This window comes from Toxorhynchites rutilus, chromosome 1, assembly GCF_029784135.1.
Source record: "Toxorhynchites rutilus septentrionalis strain SRP chromosome 1, ASM2978413v1, whole genome shotgun sequence".
Lineage (NCBI taxonomy): Eukaryota > Metazoa > Arthropoda > Insecta > Diptera > Culicidae > Toxorhynchites > Toxorhynchites rutilus.
In genome coordinates, this window is record NC_073744.1 from 125,270,150 (window position 1) to 125,293,090 (window position 22,941).

The window sequence follows — 22,941 nt, forward strand, 5'->3', positions numbered from 1 at the left end:
ACAATTAGTTTCTTTGGGAGCTGAGACCGACACTGATATTGTGCTCTGAATGGAGAGCGCGGCAAGAAAAATTCGGGACTAAACGTGTTAAATAAGGAAAAAAAGATAAATGATAATAAAATGACTAAAATGAGATATTTAATCTTGTGTAGACATACAAAACATTCAATAATTATTGTGGCATTGATAAATATAAATAAACGCAACTTATAAGATCGTTCCACAATGAGATTTATATACTAATCAATACAAAATATTACATTACAATTCAATTGATAGAAGGTTATGTAACAAACAATACTGTTTCGTTCAATACTTTATGGGTGAATAAATAAATCTCAAATTTGTAAAGTGGTAATAGTCTCATGTCCGCTACGTTGCTAATGATGATCTCCATGCTTCACTTTGTACGTTGACTTCCACACTTCAAACAGACAAATGGTTGAGTGGAAGCGGTAAAAGATGGCCAGTGGCATCGATACGTGCGTAATCACCGTCCAGGCCCACGTACCGAAAAACGCCAGATGAGACGGCCTGAAGCTGGCCCTTCCTTTGATCAGTGTATTGATAAACCACATAGCCATGTTGGCAACCAGCAGGAATGTTACAATCTCCCGTCCTGGTTTCGTTCGGTTCTGTAAAGCCCCCCGACATTTTCGCCACACAGCGTTAAGAATGAACAGGGTTTGCATGGATGTTTGAACTAAGCTGAATATTTCAGCGATCATTCCTTCTCCGGCCCCGGAGTGTCCTTGCTTCATCGAAAAATAGCTGCCAATGATACTGAACATTCCGTACACGTAAACTCCGGTCTGGGCTAGCACTAGAAGGGTGCAATCGAGACTGACTGAGCTTCCGTGTGGATCGTTGTGTTTTCTGCAGTACTTCAAGTCTCGCATTTTTATTATGGCAGCGACTACTCCTGCGGCCGTTACCGAATACAGAACGGTTTCGGCAATTGTGACTTCTTGGAGGGCGAAAAATTCATACCCCGGCTCATCGTGGAGTACAAAGTACATGATCAAACATATGATCGTCAGCACCGTGACGATGATCCCTCCAAACATCCCACGATGGGCGCGAGAGCAGTCTACCGAGAAGTGATGGGCACTCTTCGTACCCGCTGCCATTTTACTCGAGCTTCGTCGGGTTCGGTCGATCTCGGCAATTGTTTTGACTTTCTTCCACATCTCGTACAGGATAACGGCACAAATCAACGAGTATTCGATCGTGCAAGGGAACAGAAACGGGGATGCGTTTTGAACCAGGGTCCCCATTATGTTGGTTCGCTGACAATCGACATATTCAGGCGTTCCATCGTTGATATACCTTTCTCGGGTATGATTGAAACCCGGTGCGATCATCAAAGCTGCTGACATGTCTTCTTCACTGCTGTCATCAATTGTGGTAGGAATTGACGTTGTAGTGGTGAGATTTATGATTTTGTAGGCTGCGGAAAATTTTTAGAAAATAACATTATGTCAATATAAGATTGTCATTAATACGTTGGACGGATCGATGACGTTCAAATCCTTCAATCTCACCTGTTCGTTCGCCGTCAACCATGTGGGCCAGATGGTGAATCTCATGCTTGGTTTCCTCCACCAGCACATACAACCATTCGCACAGATTCGTAGCCACCATGTGCATCAACCCAAATCGGGCGAAAACTTTGTGCCGAGCCATATCCAGCTCCGATGTGTTCAAAAAGATAAACTGCATCTGTACGATCGATAGAATCATTCGTGTGGCCGGTGTCAACGCGATGAAGACACTTGAGCATCCCGGAGAAGCGTGCAACTCGAAGTACTGTCCCAGTTCCAAACCGGAGTACACCATTGCTCCGATACCGAAGGCAATCGCTCCCACTCGGAGATAAAAACTGCCGAAGCGTTGGATTCGCTTCTTCGGGGGATAGATGTTGGTTTTTTCGTCTGTAAGAAGGAAAAGATACAGTAACTCATCCAACATTGTACGTTAGTATATTTTTCCCGTACGGTAGTTTTTAATTAGGGTCATGACCGCCCGTCGCCTCATGTTGGATGCATAGACGAAAATAACGAACAGTATACTGGTTATGTAGAGATATAGATAGAATCCCTGGTAAACATTTGCCGGTATCTGCGAGGATAGAATCTCTGTAACAGGCAACGCTATGCCTAAAATCACGATGACCTTGGCATAGAGCGCAGAAAGTGCTGTACTCAGAGCATCACTAGAAAAAGGGATAGAACAATTAGAGAAATACGCAGATTTTACTAAGCTTCGTGGATGTTACCTACTCTCCGACACGCCTATTTTTCCTCCGAGACTCTATCGCTAAATCACAGTGCGCCCCGTTTCCGTGTGGAATTTGACTGAGCGATGCCTTGCTGCCCATGTGAGATTCAACGTCCGGACCGTGGGAAATGTGGTTCTTGCTTCGCCCTGGCAACCAAGCCAATGATCCTCTCCTCAGGGCGGACATGACTGTGGACGGTCTGTGTGTAGACAGGATATCCTGCATCACAAACGAGGCACTACGGGGTACTGTACCGTTGGTACGGTTAGTGGAGGACGCTTTCATTGTGGGTTGACCATCTTCCGGGATTTGATCGAGGAGGGATGACGATCCATTGTTTGGACTTTTTATGGGCATTGCAGCGATCGAATTCGATTTCGTCAGAATCGGGTCGGTCTCTTCATCTGACGTGGGTACGGAGAGGTAACGCTGTAGTTCCTTTGAGTTTGTTCCGCCGTTGGAATCGATACCTAGTTGTTCACTGTGGAGTAAAAAAAAGAAATTTTCATATCAATTGTTACATCGTTGTTACATCGTGACAGGTGATAAAAGCTGGAAAATTGGATCACAATAATGTTGAACGAAAATGTTTTAGGGTAAGCGAGAAGCCAATGATGTTTGGCTACTCCCGAACCGAAGGAATTCAGTACTATGAGGTTCTATCAAGTAAACCAGTCAGTAATTTCCAACAAGAACTGCTCACAAACAAACGAATTAAAGACAGCAATCCAGGACAAACGTCCAGAATTAACCATGATAGGCGTGGTGTTCCTTTGAATTCGAAGATGCAGGCTTCCTCTTGTACTAACCATTATTGCTTAGTCATTCCCTGATGGATTTACGAGATTTTTGCATCAATCGATTTGAACACTCCTTAAAAATTCACTACAATGAATGAAATAATATATTTTATGAAAATAACTATCAAACAATTCCAACATCTCAAGCATTATCTCGATAAAAATTTCGCGCTCTGATTGGTCGATTCGTAAAAACAATCTTAAATTTTAAATTCAGTGCATCTGCAATACGGGACTGTGCAATGAAATATGCGTATGTGCTTGATTTTCTGCTGATTTGCGGCGTAGATATCACTATTATCTGAAGGCCGAGAGTTTAGTTTAAGTTTTTCTTTTTGTTAATGCTAAAGACTTTAAACTCGTCTCTAGTGAAAATTTTCCAACTTGGCCATTTCAAGTCTCTATCATTCAAAACATCATGATTCATCAGACGACGGCGGTTCTTCCACTCATTCGACAACATTTCGCGTAGTTATCACTTACAGGCTCTTCGTCCAAGTGTAACGGTCGCCATGTCACGTTTGTTTTTTAGATTCTGTATTTGTACACAATTTACTTGGATGGTGGTTAAAACGGTGATAATTTTCATTCAACTCGTTCAGTTCTGGGTATCTGGAGCCATTATTTATTTTTTGGGCAATCGCTAATCATTACATAAAGGGAAACAAGAGGGAATAAGTAATTGCTGTAAGAGAATGCACCGATGACATTGTCGCGCTATACCGAAATATGACCCACTTCATTGAGCGGTGAGGAACCGGAATAATCAACGACCAATTGTTGCCTGCTGATGTGTGAGATCGAAGATTGAATTCATGGGAAATTGACACTTCACTGCTTAACACAAAATGTGTGGTCAATTGAATTTTTATGCAATATTCGTTGCTACAAATGCTAAAGGACGCAGCACTTTCAACCGAGTTGAACGTCGGATGGCTCCTCTTTCCCGGGAGTTAGCAGATTTAATACTTCCTCATTATCATTACGGATCTCACTTGGATAAAAAAACTCAAAACAAAGGACCCGGAACTGGAAGCGAAACATTTTGAGTATGCAGTGGAATCATTAGCTGATGTTTGAAACAATTTAGCGATCGATGGATGTCCCGTTAAAGCAGAATATATTGAGTCCGCCAACTACCAAATCTGGGGGTCTTCGTAGCCACTTGGTTACGCGTTCGCTCACCAAGCGATCGATCGTGAGTTCAAACTCAGGGCCCTCAATTGACCATCTTTGTGTTGTTATAGAATAACTACGTTCACGCAACCATCATCAGCGATGGAAATCGATCCACGGTGGAACAAAGATCGATTCTTTGCTCTGCATGAAACATCGGGCTGCTGTTCTATAAATAACCCAACAATGATCAATACCAACTGTCTCCGCTGTCCGGTCTGCTGAACAATGGAAGAACAGATAGAATACCCTTACGCCTAAAATGGCTACTACTGTGTAATTTACCATAATGTAATGGAACAGAAAACTTAACGCCTAAATAGCTACTACTAACTACTGTGTAATTTACAATTCATAGAAACATAAACATATGTACATGTACACACTTAAAACCAGGCTCTGTTACAGATAAAATGCTAATGAGCCTTATAAATAAATAAATGGGATAAAAAAAACTACCAAATCGATGAAGAATTATTAGTAGAATATTTAGCCGAGTGGTTTGCTCGTCACGTAAGGACATTCCACTTACTTTAGCAAAAAGTGATATATAACGATAGGAACTGCCGCGTTGAACCAAGGAGTAGTTACTTTTGTGTAAATAAACATCAATTCATACCAGCTCGTATTCCTCTCAGCCAAACGCCAGATGGTTTGAAAGCACCAATTTCAACGGATATTAGCATTAATTTTCTCTAGATTCCATCAACGTTTGTTCAGAATTCTGTGAACTTGTCGAAAGTTCCTTCCACAATTTCAGGATTGACCAGGACTTGTCAAACGTTCTCCAACTATTTCGCTTCACGAGACTGTTTGGTAAACTTCAGTACCCCAAAAAACTGTTTCAAAATAAGGAATGGAGTGGAAAATAATGAGTTTATTTGAACGGATCGAATACAGAAATACAGTTTGCAGTAGACGAAGATTATTTTAGTACTTTTTTCAATAATTTCATTCGAGAAACGTTTGATTCCAACCTGGGCAGATGTCTGTGTTTTCTACGTTGATTTTTTCAATACATCATAAAAGCTAAAATATTATGAACATTTTCCAAACGACTTTGACTTTGTGCACAGATCATGTTGACGTTACGTAACTTAAGGGAGAGGGTGGGTTGTCTTGCATTACTTGTTGTTACATAGAGGGGATGCGGTCCAAAATCCGCATTTTTAGCGTTACGTAATTTGTGTACCACGCCTTAGCTATGCGAAGCCGGTGTGGGATGCGTTTGCTGCAACCAGTGTTGAAAATAATCATCTTCGCTAAGTTCAAATGCATAGATTTTCGGGCTAGGTTGCATCGAAAACCTATATATTCCAAACGAGAATCAAAATGACAGATCCAGACTACCAATGAATATGAGCAAATGAACTTTTGTTCTTCAATATGTTTTGAAGTTTATTTTTCCACCCAGTGTCATTTTCATCTTGATTATTCAAGATGCCAGAATTGAATTTCATTTTAGCCAAATGAATATCAGCTGTTGTTTACTTTTAACCTGAGGCAGCTGTGTGTGGTTGGTTTTTATTTATGCCGTTGTTACCGTCTCGCCAAACAAAATCCTGCGCGATTTCTTGCAAAGTTCGTTTCATCGATCTCTGGCGTTTTTGGTTTCTAAATGGTCCAGCTTGACTATTTTTTTTATTTTTGAATTTTAACTCAAAATGAATGCCAGAACGAATATCGTTTCGAATGTGAAGAATATCAATTTGTTGCTTTTGATATTCAAAGTATAAATAACAGCGAAGTTATGAACCCCACTCAATGCCGCATTCATTCATTATAATTTGTTCATTCATCAGCGATATGTTATGTCGGATTCCCGGAATAAAGCGCAGGAGAAAACGACTGCAACAGAAACCACCACTCATAAAAAGTGTAGTAGGCTATAAATATTGTGGCGCGGTATTGTATTTCAACACAAGAATTAACCGGGCAAACGTATCGCCCCTGGCAAATGTAACGCCCCGGGCAGACGTATACCGTCCGACGCCCGCTGGAGCTCGGTCGGACATTGCTAAAGGATCGTATCCTATGTTTCAAACTAACCGGGCAATCAGTGGATCCCAGGTTTGCGTGCGAGACACCGCCGCTTCCGACGGCGGTTCGGCGGTGTACTCGGATCACGTCATCTTGGCGGCTTGGGCCGCCTCGATTCCTTATCCTCGCCAATTACATTGTCCTCAGAATAAATTTCGAAAAACGAGAACAAGAGAATAAATTTATAATAGAAATGTGAGGCATTTATACACATGATGTTTTTCCCGCGCCAAATATTTCTAGCCTACTACACTTTTTCTAAGTGGTTGTTTCTGTTGCAGTTGTTTACTTTGGCGATTTATTCCGGTCACGGTTATGTCGCTGTCGTCAATCAAATCATCAATACAATGAGGGCAGTGTGTTTCAAGCTGAAATAAAATCTTATTCGTTACAGGTGATACAGAATCGTCCGCTAAGGATGATCCTGCAAAACAATCGAGGAACGTATTTAAAGCCTCGGTTGAAAAACTTATCTTGAGCTCCCATCCGCTAATTCGAGTGTTGATAACTTAGGTTCATTACATTTAAAGTTAGGTTAAGTAGGATAAAAGAAATAACTTTGATATAGACATATCAAAATTTAAAATAGCATTGGAAAAAGAATTAATTCCGTGTTTGAGAAATATGAAAATTGAACTGTATTATTTATAGGGGAAATGAGGGTAAGACGGACATGTGTCTTTGGAAACTCATGTTTTCCAAAACTTAAAAGCAGTTTCTCACAGTTCAATATACTGGTTTTCGAAATAATTGGCCAAATGTTTGATAAAAAATTGTTTTCCATGTTTTTTTACTGAAATTAACACAAGCCGAAAAGTACAACATTTTTATCGATGCGGGTATAATGGACATGTAGTGGGGGGAATATGGACAGGTTGATAATATATGAAGCGTTGAAGTTCATCGCTCGCGAGAGGAATAATTTCGCTCTCTCTCAGTGTTTGTGTGTCCAGTAATTGAAATAGAACAAAAAGAGAGAGCACAATTAAAAAAGAGTTGAATATTCTTCCCTTCACTTTCTATCATGCATTGGATGTGATTATGGATGTGACTGTCCATTTCAACCCCACCAAATTATTTTAATAATTTGAACTTACCACTTACGAAAGAATTTACTTTTCTGTACATACCTAATTATCGCTTCTCTGTCAACTCACAAACCGAAATATAACCTGATGGTTAAATTAAATTAAATTTTGCAATGAAATCATTCAAAATGCTTAATATCGAATTACATCTACACGCGGAATCATGTTTGGTTTTCGGTATTTGTTTCCCTATTCCACCTTTAATCAGTATTCATTGTCATAGAATTGTTTAAATATTATAGAATAGCATGTATAAGGGGTTCCCATCAACAGAAATTTGAAATTCATAATGCAACTATACAAATCAACCACCTGTCCATTATACCCTCACTGCCCGTCTTACCCGCGGTTCCCCTACAACCATTCCATGTCAAACCGATACAGTAGTTCTGAGATTTTCGTGAAAAGTGGTGGATTTTTTCTTTATCGCAAACAATTAGACCCGTATTATTTTATTTTTTTCTTAGGGTGACTATTTCCGTTTTAGGGTGGTCCGATAAATCTTTTTTTTTTTCACTTTTTTCCTAAAATGATTTTTTTTTTCAAAAATTCATAACTTTTGAAATACCGATTCTAATGATCGACATATCAAATAAAAGCCAATCGCCTTATCTTTCTAGGATAAAATACTTCAGTTGCAGAAAATCTAAATTTTGTTTCCGTTATTATTGATTGTATTTGTTTTTTATGGTTTTCATGGTCTCGGGACCAAGAGCGCTATATCTATATATATATATATATATAAATGGATTTCTGTCTGTCTGTCTGTCTGTCTGTCTGATTCTTATGGACTCAGAAACTACTGTCTGAATTAATCAAGCAATTGAAATCAAATTAGGCATCTGAAGGTTTTAAGATGCAAAATAATTTTTGAACCATCGGTTAAATTTGAAAAATCATAACTTAAAAACGAAAAAGAACACATCTCTGATTTTGAAATATTTTGTGTTTATATTTTATGTAAAAAATCATCAGCTATCTAGAAAAAATATAAAAAATATAACGCCCTTGGTCCCGAGACAATGAAAACCATAAAAACAAATACAATCAATGATAACGGAAACAAAAATAAAATCTTCTGCAACTTCTGAAATGACGAGGTGATTGGCTTTAATTTGATATGATCATTTGATCATTAGAATCGGTCCAGTAGTTCAAAAGTTATGATTTTTGGAAAAAAAAATATTTGAGGAAAAAAGTGAAGAAAAGTGATTTTTCGGACCACCCCAAAATAGAAACGGTCACCCTGACGGGTGATTTCCATTTCCACGAGTGACCATACGGGTCTAATTGTTGACGATTGAGAACAAATCTACCACTCCTTTTTTGTGATAGCCATTGCAGAGGTTTGCGAGTCCCGGGGCAAAGTAGCATACTCCACGGAGCCCGGTGATTCACACAGTCAGGTACTAAAATCGCGAAATCGCTGAAAGAGGTAGAGGCAAATGAACTGCAAAGTTTAAAGCCTCTCAAAAACAAATATAATCCGTATAATCCGGAGAACCCGTATGTGAGAATGTTATAGTAATTACAGTGCCGGCAAACAACCGAAAAGGACTCTGACATAATAGGTCGTATGAATAAAAAAAGTATTTACTTATTCTGCCCGTTTCCAAGTAAAGTAAACTTTGCTAGTATTTACTTGAATCCGTATGAATAAAAGTTTACTTTACTAATTTGATTTTCGAATTCGAACATAGTTTTTACTTTGTCAAATATCTATCAACTGATTGTTTAGGTTTCGTTTCAAAACGTTTTTTTTGGACAAAGCGTGAATTCGCGATGAAAAAGGAATAGTGTCGACATCTGGTGGCGACTTTCAATTAGGGACCATAGTTTGGGTCCCTATCTCGTTAGTGTAATACCTATCATATTAGAAGGCACGAAGCCAGTTTTCAAATGTTAAAATTTGAATGAAAATGTTCACATCATGTTATTTAATCACTCAAAACACTTTTTTTCCGACTTTTATTTAACCCTTTGTCTATACATTTCCAACATCATAACTAAAACTTTTCATTATAATATAAAGTTGTCTTCAAAAAAAAAAATCGTACAAGATTTTTTCACCACCTGCAAACAAAAGTGTTTTTCATTTAAACAGAATGCCAACTTGGTACTGGAAGGTTATTTTTCATTCATAATTTAAATTTTAAAAACGTGTTCATTCCGCCTGAAAATCAATCAATTTTTTTACGCTCCCCTAAACTAGTAAACGAAGCTCAATGCGGATCGTTAACTTGTTTAAGTTCAAGCGCAAGATAGCAGCATTAAACATAAATCGGATATGACATCAAAACGAATGATAGTGTTTTCAGATCCAAAGTATGCTCATGAGCATACTTGATAATAACGAAGTAAATACTTGATGAATGCTGTTTTATTCATACGAAATCAGCTAAACATCCATTTTCGAAAAGTAAATACTTTGTTGTTTCTTTTATTCATACCAAACGTAGTAAAAACTTAATCTCACTGCTCGACTGCTCGAATGAAGTAAAGTAAAGGTGAATTTTGTTTTTATTCATACGGCCTAATATCTGGTGGCCAAAAGACGCGCAGACGCGCTCGAAAGTACAACAAAATTTTGACGAAGTAAGAAGGACAGGGTAAGTGGGGACAGTTTGGACTCCCTAAGCAAATCGCATAATATTTATAAACCAGAAAACCGAGAATTTTGTCACAAACAAGACAATTGACTCGAAAATATATAGGGAAGAGTGTCCGCAGAAACGTCTCCTTTCGTTTATTAAGGCTCACAAAGTTCCTGTGAAGTAGTAACCCTACCGTGGCCAAATCTAGCTACTACCGTACCGTGACAATGGGATCGTTTATATTGAAGAAGTATCCAATCTTCCAAATCGCGGCCGAGGAATATTGGGCAATTATCAAGCGGAAATTGAAGAAGGGTGCCAAAGTGACTTGGAGGGCTGCAGACATTAAGAGATTGTGGAATAAAACGACCGCTTAAGTTGATCAACAGAGAGTCCAAATTTTGATGGAGGGTATGCGAAGAAAAGTACGAAAATTCATCAAAACTGTAACTTTATATATATATTAGGCTGTCAAAAAAGTCCTGCGGTATTTCCGCGAGGTGTCGTTGTAAGCGCGTAGTTCTAGTTGTATTCATTGTATCGAGTCATACTATAGCTTGTTGGAAAGGTATTTTTGCGCGCTATAATATAGTCCTTGACAGTGTTTTGTTTGGTTAAGTCGTTCGTGAGTTATAGTGTCGCAAATATGGAGCAAAATAAAGAGAAAATCCGACCGATCCGAATCCGCAGTACTACTATGACAAAGGCAAAAATGCATCTCAAGCTGCCAATAAAATTTTTGCAGTTTATGGACCCGATACAGTTTCCATTTCCACCGCACAACGATGGTTTCAACGTTTTCGTTCTAGTGTAGAGGTCGTCGAAGATGCGCCACCCTCCGGAAGGCCTGTCGTCGAAAATTGCGACAAAATCGCGGAATTAGCCGAGAAAGGCCGGCCTAGTAGCAGCCATAGCATCGGCCAAGAGCTGGGGATAAGTCATCAAACCGTTATTAACCATTTGAAGAAGCTTGGATTCACAAAGAAGCTCGATGTATGGGTGCCACACACGTTGACGCAAAAAAACATCTTTGACCGTATCGACGCATGTGAATCGCTGCTGAATCGCAACAAAATCGACCCGTTTCTGAAGCGGATGGTGACTGGCGATGAAGAGTAGGTCACTTACGACAACGTGAAGCGAAAACGGTCGTGGTCGAAGCCCGCTGAAGCGGCTCAGACGGTGGCCAAGCCCTCATTAACGGCCAGGAAGGTTCTGCTGTGTGTTTGGTGGGATTGTCAAGGAATAATCTATTATGAGCTGCTTCCCTATGGCCAAACGCTCAATTTGGACCTGTACCGCCAACAACTGGACCGCTTGAAGGTAGCACTCATGAAGAAGAGGCCATCTTTGATAAACAGAGGCCGCATTGTCTTCCATCAGGACAACGCCAGGCCACACACTTCTTTGGTGACACGCCAGAAGCTCCGGGAGCTCGGATGGGAGGTTCTTTTGCATCCGCCGTATAGTCCGGACCTTGCACCAAGTGACTACCACCTGTTTTTGTCCATGGCGAACGAGCTAGGTAGTCAGAAGTTAGCCACAAAAGAGGCCTGTGAAAATTGGCTATCCGAGTTTTTTGCCAATAAGGAAGCGAGCTTCTATAACAGGGGTATTATGAAGTTGGCATCTCGTTGGGAACAAGTCATCGAACAAAACGGCGCATATTTGACTTAAAACAGATGATTGTAACTAATTTTATGAACAAATGAAAATTCAAAAAAAATACCGCAGGACTTTTTTGACAGCCTAATATTATTTTTTCTAAAATATAAATATAAAAACAATTTTTTATGTCTTTCACCAATCCCGAGGTACAACTTGTTTTGTGATTCTAGATTCTAAATGTTTCATGCCTTTAACCTCAAAATTGTAGGATGCCGATTAAAAAATTGATGAAAGTTTTCTCCCATATCAATGCGGACCAGTTTACTTTAGATGAAAGAGTTAATTGATGAAATAAATATATATTTCTGTTAATTTCTCTCTATTTTTGCGATCCTCATATTTTAGTGTTCAAAACTTAACGTGCGCATACTTTATTCATCCAACGTACAAAATATAGAGCATCTGTATTTTGTGTCGGTAATTCTTGGCAATTCATACTGATTTCGCGTTGAGCGACCAACCTAGTTTTACGAGTGGCTAGTTTTGTTCACCGACAATAAAGTAACGGAAATAATCCGAGATGCAGATCATAAAGAGAGAAAAACATTGTTGACATTGTAACGGCAACGGTATTTTGGGGAGAATGGGTACAGACAACCATAATAATTCTATGAGTAGTTTAAATTGCTCACACCACATACGAAACACTTGAACGTCAATTACTCTACCGGTTTTTGGGGTTGGGCAATCCCAAATCCTGTTTCGCGTCACTAACCTTGAAGCGAGAGCGAATAACGCTTTTTGAATTGTAAACACATAAGAGATGAAAAACGCACTTTTTTCTCTCAATAGCTAATTAAAAATGTTCAGTCCACTCGATCCATCCGTCCGTTCGTCCGTTTGTTCAACCTAATCTCAACAGTGGCAGAACGCGAACTGATACGCGAATTCGGTTATCGGTTGAGACAACGCGCGCCTTGATAGCCAATTTTCATGTTTGTTGATGAATTGTATCTGTCATAATTAATCTAATTGGCTCACTTTGAACAGCTTTCATGACATTATTTAAAAGATTGCCTGATTCTTTGCGTCAGTGAAACGTAGAGACCAGGTGAGAATGGGCACCGCGGCTGCGCGAGATAACGTTATCGAATGCACCTGTTATGGTTTTTTTTTGTTCAGGTACAAGGATTCTGGACACTATCAGAGATTCAATGGTTTCAATTGGAGTGAATGAATTTAATCGCTGATATTCTAACAATAAATTCGAATCGTTTGTCATCATTCGGTGACGTGTATTTACTACCGTCTGAGGTGATAATTATGTTGCAAATAGAGAAAATGAATGATGATGAGACGAACACGTTTCTCCCGTTGTGAACCGTGAAATTTGTTGACATACCGTGTAATCAGTGACAGTAAACAAGGTGCGCGTGGCGTTCCCTGAATAACCCTGTGATTAGTGTACGGTCGGAGTAAACAAAACTGGGAGCAATTCGTCGTTAGTGGTTTGAACACTGGCGTTTACCGGAGAATGGAAGTGTGAGAATACGTCATGGATGTGATAATTTTCGTCTAGCCAATGTAACGAATAACCTACACTTTTTATGGTGTCTAAATCGTCGAAAGTTATTATTTTCCAAAAGTGGAAACGATGTTCATCTGAGAACATGGTATGAACATCAATTGATTATAACTTGCGTGGCAAGTTTTCCGCAAAAGAACAGTTTCCACAGCGATGTTCCACAACAACAATGTTCACGCTTTATCATACCGGACGCCAACGCACCATCCCATCACTCTTTTAGATAACAGCTCCAACCATGACAAATATGCATGTTGTGCTGTGTTATGATATCGGATAGCATTCCTCTGTATTCCCGTGACTAATTTTCTACAGTTATTTTTTGGAAATCAACACATCCATTGAACACAAAAACGCTAGTCGATTTGATCTCTCACTAATAAGTTACTGTTTTTTTCCGGCACCAATCAAGCTACAATTACCGTATTTTTTTCACAGACCGATGCGAATTGTCATCTTCGTCTTCGGCTCCGATGCACCACGTGACTACCGGCGTGTCCGACGTTAGGTTTCCTTTGCGTTGCGCCTGCAACGAAGGGCTTGAACTCGCCGAAACGATGACCAGGGGACCACTGCGCGATGATTTGTCGAAAGGCTGCTGCGATGCGGTCATAACTGACGGGATGCTAGTCTAGCACTGAGCGGGACCAGAAGTACCTGCGTGCATTTATATGACTTAATACTGATGCTCGGGAGAGATTCAGAGCTTGTGCCGATCTAGCCCCGGTGAAGAGTCCGCAACGGCAGGAAAAAAAAACTATGTGAACTTTCCGATAAGTAAGCGTTATCGAATGTCACGGTTTAGCGGCAATCGATCGATATGACAACGATATTGTAATGATACAATCTGGTTATCGTGTTGCTCTGTTGGTTTTGCGGAGATTTTCGAATATTTACCATGTAACGCGGTGGGACCGTGGGTCGGGGTATGTTTACCCTTTTAGCAACCTGGTACTTCATGTTAATTGCGGTACGATTAAAGATAATGGCTATCCGTTCGATATTTATATTACGTGTAATGATTTATAAATTTAGAAACCACGAAACAAAGTTGTTTTTGGAGGATGACTTTACTTTTTGTTCTGCATAACGTGCGATTTGCTGTAATGTAAAACTATTAAGTTAGATTAAAATCGCAGGAGCTCAGCCGATCAACAGGTGACGAATTTCAAGTTAACTCGTCTTCTGTTCTGTTATTTGTTCTTTATTGGAGGGAAAAGCCCACAAAGTGGGCGCAAAACCTCATCTTTTACGTATCAACAGACTACATAAAATCCTACTGATACATTTACTTAAACCTAATCTTAAACTAAACGCGAACACATTAAAAAAGGTCTGGACACAAAAACAATCAATTAATAAGAAGAACACCGTAAAACAAATTCTTAAGCCTAACACGGGACACATTGAAATCGAAACAATTGTAACACTTATTGAACGTCTTGCACATGCCGGTTATCGGCTCATTTGCACCGTAGTTCGTACGAAAGACTGGGACGTTTAAAAAATAGTAAGAACGTAGATTCACGCGTCTGATGTTGATGTTCAGTTGTTGCAATAATGCACCACAATCAATATCAGACCGCAACAGATCAGCGGTAGATTTTGAAACGTCGCGGCGAACGCTTAGTAACTGTAGGTCCATCAAAATGCATCGGCATTTATAATCTGGAAGATTGAGCCGATTCCTCCAAGGTAACCAACGAAGAGCAAACCGTACGAATTTTCGTTGGATGGATTCGATGCGATTCACACTATTACCGTAAAAAGGAGCCCATACTACCGAGCAGTACTCCAGTGTTGAGCGAACCAAAGATGAGTAGAGAGCTTTCAAACAAGAAACATTCCTGAATTCTTTGGCGAACCAAAATATGAAACCGAGTTGACTTGACGCCTTGGCGGATACGTAATCAACCTGATCCTTAAAGGTTAGTTTCGAATCAAGTATGACACGATTGATAATATGATCCGTCAGGCAATATGCGAAACAGACTGGCGATTTTTCCCTGCAGAACGTGATAACTACACATTTTGAGGCGTTTAGCACCATTCTGTTCTTGTGACACCAATCAGCGAAAACGTATAACTGCTGCTGCAGAAATAAAGCGTCACCTCGGTCCTTTATAACAGAATACAAATTGAAATCGTCGGCGTGAGACAGCTTCATGCAACGAATAGAAAAATGAACGTCGTTCAAATAGAGTAAAAAGATGAAGGGTCCTAGGTGACTACCCTGAGGCACGCCAGAAGATACTGGAAACGATTCGGAAATATGATCACCTATTTTTACTGCCATATGTCGACCGGTAAGATATGAGCGAAGCCAATTAAGAAGAGAACCGTGGAAGCCAAGTAACTCTAATTTGGCAATTGCAATGTCATGATTAATTTTATCAAATGCAGCCGAGAGATCGGTGTAAATAGCGTCGACTTGATGTCCCTTTACCATCTCGCGTATGATTGAAGAGGTGTATTGTACGAGATTTGTAGCAGTAGATCTCTTCGGCATAAACCCGTGTTGCTCGGAGGCAATGTAGCTGGATCAATTGTACTTCAAATAATCCAGCACCAACAGCTCAAATAGTTTAGAGACTGCACATAAAGCAGTGATACCGCGATAGTTCGTAACCGATTGCTTATCACCCTTTTTGAATATAGGAAAAACGAACGAGAACTTCCAGATCTCGGGGAAAATTCCAGAATTCAACGAGAGGTTGAAGATCGATGCTAATGGTGAGAACAAAACTTCAATGCAATTCTTAATGACGAGCGAAGGTATTCCGTCTGGACCAACGGAGACAGAATTCTTGAGACGGAGGCTAGCTTTCCGTACGTCATCACCCGAAATTGGCGGATGCGACCCAATGTCACGATGTATAGGAACCTCACTAGCGGCAGCTGATATATGGTCTCTAGACAAATGTTCGTTGACGAAAACACTGCTAAACTGCGACCGGAACAGATCAGCAATTCCCACAGTATCCGTTGCCTCTTGATCTGCATTGAACATAGAAGAAGGTAACCTTGACTCTTTCCGTTGATCATTCACGTGTCTCCAGAAACTATTCGGATTCACTTTAAGCTTGTTTTGAAGTTCACGTTGATGGGCTTGGTAAAGCCGATTGTTAAGTCGCTTATACTGTTTGTTGGCGTTGTTATAATTCCGTTTTGACACGACCGTACGCTGTTTGCAAAATTTCTTTAAAGCAGCACGTTTATATGACTTTAGTCGCATCAGTCGAAGATTGGACCAAGGTGGGTTAATAGGTGGGGACGGAATTTTCTTTGGTACGAAGTGCTCGATACAACAATTGCATAAACAACAATATTCGAAAAAACGGATGAGGCTGCGTTCGCGTCACAATCTCGAAATTCATCGTCCCAGTTGATATGATCAAAAAAGCGATCATTCCCTCGAAGTCAGCTTTACGATAATCGTAGGAAACGGTGTCTATTGTACTACGAAACGAACAAGCCTGACGGAAACGTAATGTTATTTGCAGCGGTGGATGATGTCTGCATCGTTTGACTAGTGGTTCGAATGCCTCAAGAACCGCGCAATTAGAGGCAAGTTCGCGGCTGACGAAACAAAGATCGAGTAATCTGTTGTTGTCATTGAAGACCCCATTCAATTGCTGAAGATCAGCGGTATTATAGCAGTCCAGCAAAGATATTACTAGAGATGTTGTACTAGAGCCATTGATGCGAAAATGGTAGAATCCTGTATCATTCTTGGTCCAGTTGATTGAAGCCAGGTTGAAATCACCGACAACAAATATATCATCATTAACATTCATCGTCGATAAGACCCAAAAAATCGAATTGATGTGTTGATTTACCAACTCAAAATCGCGAAGTCGGTCCGGAGGAAGATATACCACACAAATAAACATCTTTTTTGTTGGTAGGGACACAGTCACCCACACTTGCTCGACACCCGTTGAATTGGGAGGGTGGATTAAACGAGAAGTAAATGTTGAATGAACTGCTAACAAAACTCCACCTCCAGTAATTTTAGTACTAGTAGCCCGAGAACGATCGGTTCGATAAATCATATAATCCGGACCTAAGATTTGCTTGGAAAGCGTATTGCCGTTCAGCCAGGTTTCAGTGAAGGCGTATATATCGTAGCAAGCATCAGAGCACGCTAGTTTGTACTGAGCTACGGTTGTGTTCATGCCTCCGACGTTCTGATAGTAGAGCAATACTTCTTCCTCCTGGATCAAAGATGCGATGCGAATGTTTCCGTTGGAACCGTCGTGGAGAGGAGTCACTGGAAATGTGGGGGAACTTTGTACGACGGTGTAGTGATCATTTCCTGCTTTGGCAGGGCATATACTATTCAAGCAATTACCTGAGAAACCAAGATCAGTAACTTGAGCGGTGCGATCGGGTTCATTTTGATGAATAGCTATTTTGAAGATAGTCTGACAATTTGAACCTCGTTTTTTGATCGATTATCCTCAAATTCACGAAAACAATCGTTCACTGGCCATGAATGGGTAGACAGAGCCTTTTCTCTGTGCGTTTCGTCGATGCCTACTTTGAAGGACACAAACCGGAGCGAATTGAGATCTGTCCCTTTAGGGACCAGTTTTACCACTCTTGGTGACACGTCCGTCAGCTCTAGGCACTCACTAACCAGTGAGGCAATCTGGCTCTCCGAAGTAGACGGATGGAAAGCTGTTAGATATACCCATACCAACTGGTCGCCAGCACGGCGGTCGATGTTTATGGTTTTTATAGTACTAGCAGCTTTCGTGCCGAGCACCATCTCCAATTGCAGTTAATCTTCGTGGGTGTAAAAACATTGACTATTTAAGCAACTTTGCATACTTGAAATCTCTAAAAAAAATTGGACTTTATTTTGAAAAGGGGCAAAGTTTTTTTCTTTTTTTTTTACAAAATTTTCTAACTCAAGAACTATAAAACCTACAAAATTTTGGTCAAAGAAAGAAATGTAGGAAATTTTGATTAAAAAAAATTACAAATTTATATAATTTTTGTCAAAAAAATTTTTTTTATTCTGAAAAAAATATATGAATAGCCCATCCAACAAATAATCCATACATCGAAATGCTCGAGTTATAAATCGAAATGCTCGAGTTATAAAATACTCACTGGTTCGTCCCAACTGATTTTCCTTGATTTTCTTAATCATTGTTTGAAAAACGGTGTCATTGAAGTCGCTCAAGTAATGTCGGCATCGCAGACTGAGTTGTAAGGCCCCGCTAATTTCCGGTATCTGAACGAGAACCCTTCTTATGGATTGGAGTAATGTGAGAAATTTTTGCACAGCGGGGAGAAGTAGCCGAACGAAAGCGAAGAATTGAATACAGTAGCACTCGCATAAAAAAATGACAAAATTTACCAATTTTTCATGCGTTCACCTTAAACACTGATGAGGCCACTTGTGCATCGTCAATCGTAGTAATCCATGAGTAACCCACAAACATTGGCTGTGATAGCCAGCGTTGCCAATGTTCCAGTTTAAACTGGATTCTTCCAGTTTTTTTTCCTCGATCTAGTTAATCAGTCGAACTCTAAAATCATCCAATTTTTTTAAATATTGTCCAGTTTTATCCTGTTTTTTCATATGTGTTTAAGTTTTACAAATTTTATGTAAAATAAATTCACAATGCGTAAATATTATCCTTCCTCCACCCTTCCTATTCCTTGACAAATTTGGATTTTTGACATTTTTGTTCGATCGATCCAAGGTTTTTCTTCTGCTTGCACTTCCAAATTTAATACGGTTAGCGCGCAGTGCTACACTATCTTTGAGTTCATATAAATATTATTTACTTTAGGTCCCCCAAATCATTCTGATGTTCAGTAGATCATAGGGTCAATGTGCTCCATTGACTTTGATTGATATAAATGTAAAACCTAAGTAATCTTGCTTCCGTTTACATCCGTTTACATGAATCGACTATTCGACGAAATGAAAATCCAAAAATCTCGTGTATCACAACACGCGCTAAAGATTGTCTTTGGGTAACTTGAAACGGCGGAAAGTTGAATGTGGGGCCCCTGAGAAGGTTACCAAGAAAACATCTCTAAAACCAATATTCCCTGCGATATGTCGCGCGTACTCTGTATCGAACTTCAATCGCGACAGCGGAGGGTTATCTTTCTATACGTAATAGCCATGGATAACAGCTATAAAATCCATCCTCCCTAGGGGCTTTGGATCCTCTGCTCTGGTTCTCAATGGTATCAAGATCTTTTTCGGACATGCTTCTATAGAGATCCGTCATTCGCAGGTGTAGTTTCTTTTGACGTAGGATTACGTCTTTCGGGAACTTATTGGGGTACAAATTGACAATCGAAAATCGAGCACATTGTGAAAATCGTCCATATTCAAACGCTTATTGCCCAGTCATTACACGATGGATTGATGAAATTGTTGCGTCAGTCGATTTCGGTACTCCATAACATTTTTTAATAAGAAAATAATATATGTCATGAAACCAACTACCGAATAATTGAAAATTTCAACCCCTATCCTAACGGAAATACCCACTCCTGATTGGTCGAAATTGACGACACATGCGGCGGGTCACTAACAAAGACATCAAAACCAAGCTGCCTAGGGGAAATCGACATTGCAAACAAATGCAAGTCGGGGCATTTTTATATTGCAAGTAAGGTGAGTGATACGATTAATTCTAATAAATAAAATTTAAATTTGGAACTTTAATGTTGATTTCTTTGAGAAACTTCATATCAATGACCGATCGTGTATTGTGAAAAATTTAGCACAAGTGTATGTGTAAAATTGTATATGGTAGCAGTTGTGTTAAAAATGACTGGATATTTGAAACGATTTATTTCAATTTTCGTAAATAAAAACCAAGATGTGTTCTGCTCGAGAACGAGTTGTTTAGTTTTAGATGTCTGTTTTGTTGTGTTCATTTTCACCCAAGGAAAGTTTATACGGCGAGAAAAATTGGAAAAGTGAAAAAATATTAGAATATGTGATTTTCCATATGCTCTACATATAGTGTTAGTTGTTGTTAGTCCAATTAAAATTCGCATTGGGTTAAATAAACACTCAGAAAGTAAAAATTATAAAAGAAAATTACCTTTTCCATTTCAAATTTGTTTTCTCTATATCAAAGTAACATGTTTTTATTGATGAGAAAAATTGATAATTGTGTGCGGTATTAGCAATTATCTTATATTACATTAGTGAGTTTTTTTTGTTCGTTTCATCCATACCAAGGCGCCTAGAAGTATATCCTAAGGTAGGCCAACTTGCTAAAACCACTCTTCAGCCATCTTGGAAGTCTACTGTGTTTTGTTTGTAAACAAAACACATTACGCTAGTGCCGAAGCTCGCTCGCGATCAGTCTGTCTCTTTCACGCTACAAGCAAGTAATTCCCCTTCTGCTTTCTTCCGTACTGTTTTCATATACCGCTCCCCTAACCAACTTAGTGACGAAACGGCCTCACCTAGTACCATAGACCCGTCTTGATCCATACATAACACAGGAGGTATTTCGTCTAGGATCACACAGAGGGCGGTTTTCATCATATCGCGTTCCACTTCGGTATCTTCTATCTGATACGCACCATCCAACGACTGTTTACCATCCTTCTCTCATCATCACTCGGTAAACACTGGTGGAGTGAACAAACAATCTCAAAAACCAAACAAAACGGCCCTTTTCAGGGCCACCAAATCATTATCAAAGAGTTTAACGATGTAATTCTTCAAACATCCAAAATCAACAGATAGCCTAACGGAATTCTACGTCAACTATGCGGTCGTGACTCGGACACAACCCTCCTGTGACTTTTTATTCCACATTCTTCGTGAGTGCAAAAAAGGTAGCAACGAAGAAGAGGTAGCAATGGTCAAAAGAAACACTACAGAAATGTCAAAATCGAGTTATGAGGAAAAGAACAAAGGATTGACGTTAGGTTTGATCCAGTGTTCTATAACCAGAAACCGTGTCTCCATGCACCTCATCTTATTACTTTGTCGAGCAATACATATAATATTTTCAAAGTTTTACCCAAATAAAACCACATTTTCTAAAGGTTGTAGAAGAAAAGATCCTCAAATATTGTATCAAAGTAATGTTCGAGTAGTGGGAAACGTTATTTTGATTTGCTCGAACGGGTAATTAATGGTTTATATCGCCATTTTATGAACTTGAGCATTTTATGAGCTTCAAAGGAAATCCTTTTTTTTCAAGCATTGGAATAAGTAAAAAAAATCATTCCAGATAAATCGAAGCCGAACTTCTTAAAATGAGCCGATTTTACAGAATCCAGTTTTCTTTCAGTTTTTTTAAGAGCAATCTTCCAGTTTTTTGAAAAATATTGTTGGCAACCCTGGTGATAGCGCGGCCGTGTCAGAACAGTAAGCTGTGACCCAGAAACAATGGCTGAAAGTGATGGTGAGTGAAATTTTCCGGCGAAGCGGAACGTCACGATCGTTATGGACGACAACACGTATTTAACACTGGATTGCAAAGACGGGCAGGGAACCAGTTATTTTACGTCTTCTTTGGCAGTAACTTTCGACGTAAAGCACTTATTCCACACCAAGGTCCCGAAGGAGGTGCTTCTGTGACTAACAATGCCGCTCATCTTCCGTTCGGGATTCGCGGTGAACGGGGAGATTTACAGCATAATGTGCTTGCCGGAAGTTGCTTCCTTCATCCAAAAACATCATCCGGACGAGGATGTGGTGTTTTGGCTGGACCTAGCCTATATATGAGGCTAAAGCTGACACCAATACCAATATACAGAATGCACATGGTGCGCACCTTCACAACGATGAAAAATTGTAGTCGAGCTTATTAAACACCCTGTAATTACAATGTGTTGCGAAAATGAAAAGGTTGGGAACGACGGGTGGAAACCAACCTTTGTATGTCGATTTCGACAGAATACGAATGCTATGAGTTCTTACAAGAATATTTGAACACGATTTGTTTTGTTTTAACTAAGTAGGGCGGTAAAACTCTTCACGAATCACAATTTGGTGCAGTTCATATAAACATAATGGACGAATAAAAATTCATGAACCAGGTCGTATTTTAAGTATTTGTTAATAGGTTTGTTAATAGGCAGTCAGCATTTGCATATTATTTTAAGTTAGTTCATAGTATACTAAATAATTTACCAGAAGGTCACCGAGTTCTTCTTGTTCTGCTTGGTACCGCCACAGATGCTGTTGTTGCTATTGCTGTTTCCATTATTAACACCCATGTTAACCTCCAATTAGGTTCGCCAATTAATCAGTGTTCACACTTCACACCTCACTTTCTTTCAAGTATGTTCACAGTTTGTTCACTCTAATATTCGTTCACAGTTCTCCGTTATCTATAACTAAGTTCACTTAATTTTCAGGGAAAAGAGAACACATTCATATCACTATATTCGGAGGGCCATTAGTCACTTTGGTCTGATATGGCACCCAAGCTGGAGTCTACTATTATGGTTTGCTGAGGAGTGACTATGTTTGCACTCAATAACCTTCAAAGCGATAAATTGTAGCGTGAGATTAGGCTGAGTTAATGAGCATAAGTTAGTGTGGAAATTTTTCGATCCAAAGGATGCTGGAATGATTCGTCAAACATAATAGTGTTTCACGTGTTACCGAACTGAATTTCAATTTTCAATTGATTTGTTGGCTCAATGAGTTTGCAATTGCAAATGCAAGTGAATCATTTCTTCAACGAATTGAACCTCACCTTTTAGATATACACCTAGTCAAATAAAAGATATGTTATCATCGAAAGCGTCGATT

The 22,941-nt window shown here is 39.5% G+C and overlaps 1 protein-coding gene across 3 annotated transcripts; it reads right to left on the reverse strand.

The window, feature by feature from the left end:
- Positions 1-208: 208 nt before the first annotated feature.
- Positions 209-22,723, reverse strand: LOC129775633 (proton channel OtopLc). 3 transcript variants are annotated; one of them, XM_055780607.1, is made up of 5 exons: positions 22,315-22,723; positions 2,283-2,762; positions 1,998-2,215; positions 1,545-1,934; positions 209-1,450 (listed from the first exon to the last, which is right to left on the reverse strand). In XM_055780607.1, the coding sequence occupies exons 1-5, from the start codon at positions 22,398-22,400 to the stop codon at positions 381-383; spliced, it is 2,244 nt and encodes a 747-aa protein (XP_055636582.1). In that variant the 5' UTR covers positions 22,401-22,723; the 3' UTR covers positions 209-380. The 3 variants fall into 3 exon arrangements, with proteins under 3 accessions (XP_055636582.1, XP_055636574.1, XP_055636593.1); XM_055780599.1 differs by lacking the exon at positions 22,315-22,723 and adding an exon at positions 13,595-13,796; XM_055780618.1 differs by lacking the exon at positions 22,315-22,723 and adding an exon at positions 12,363-12,480.
- Between the last annotated feature and the right edge of the window lie 218 nt (positions 22,724-22,941).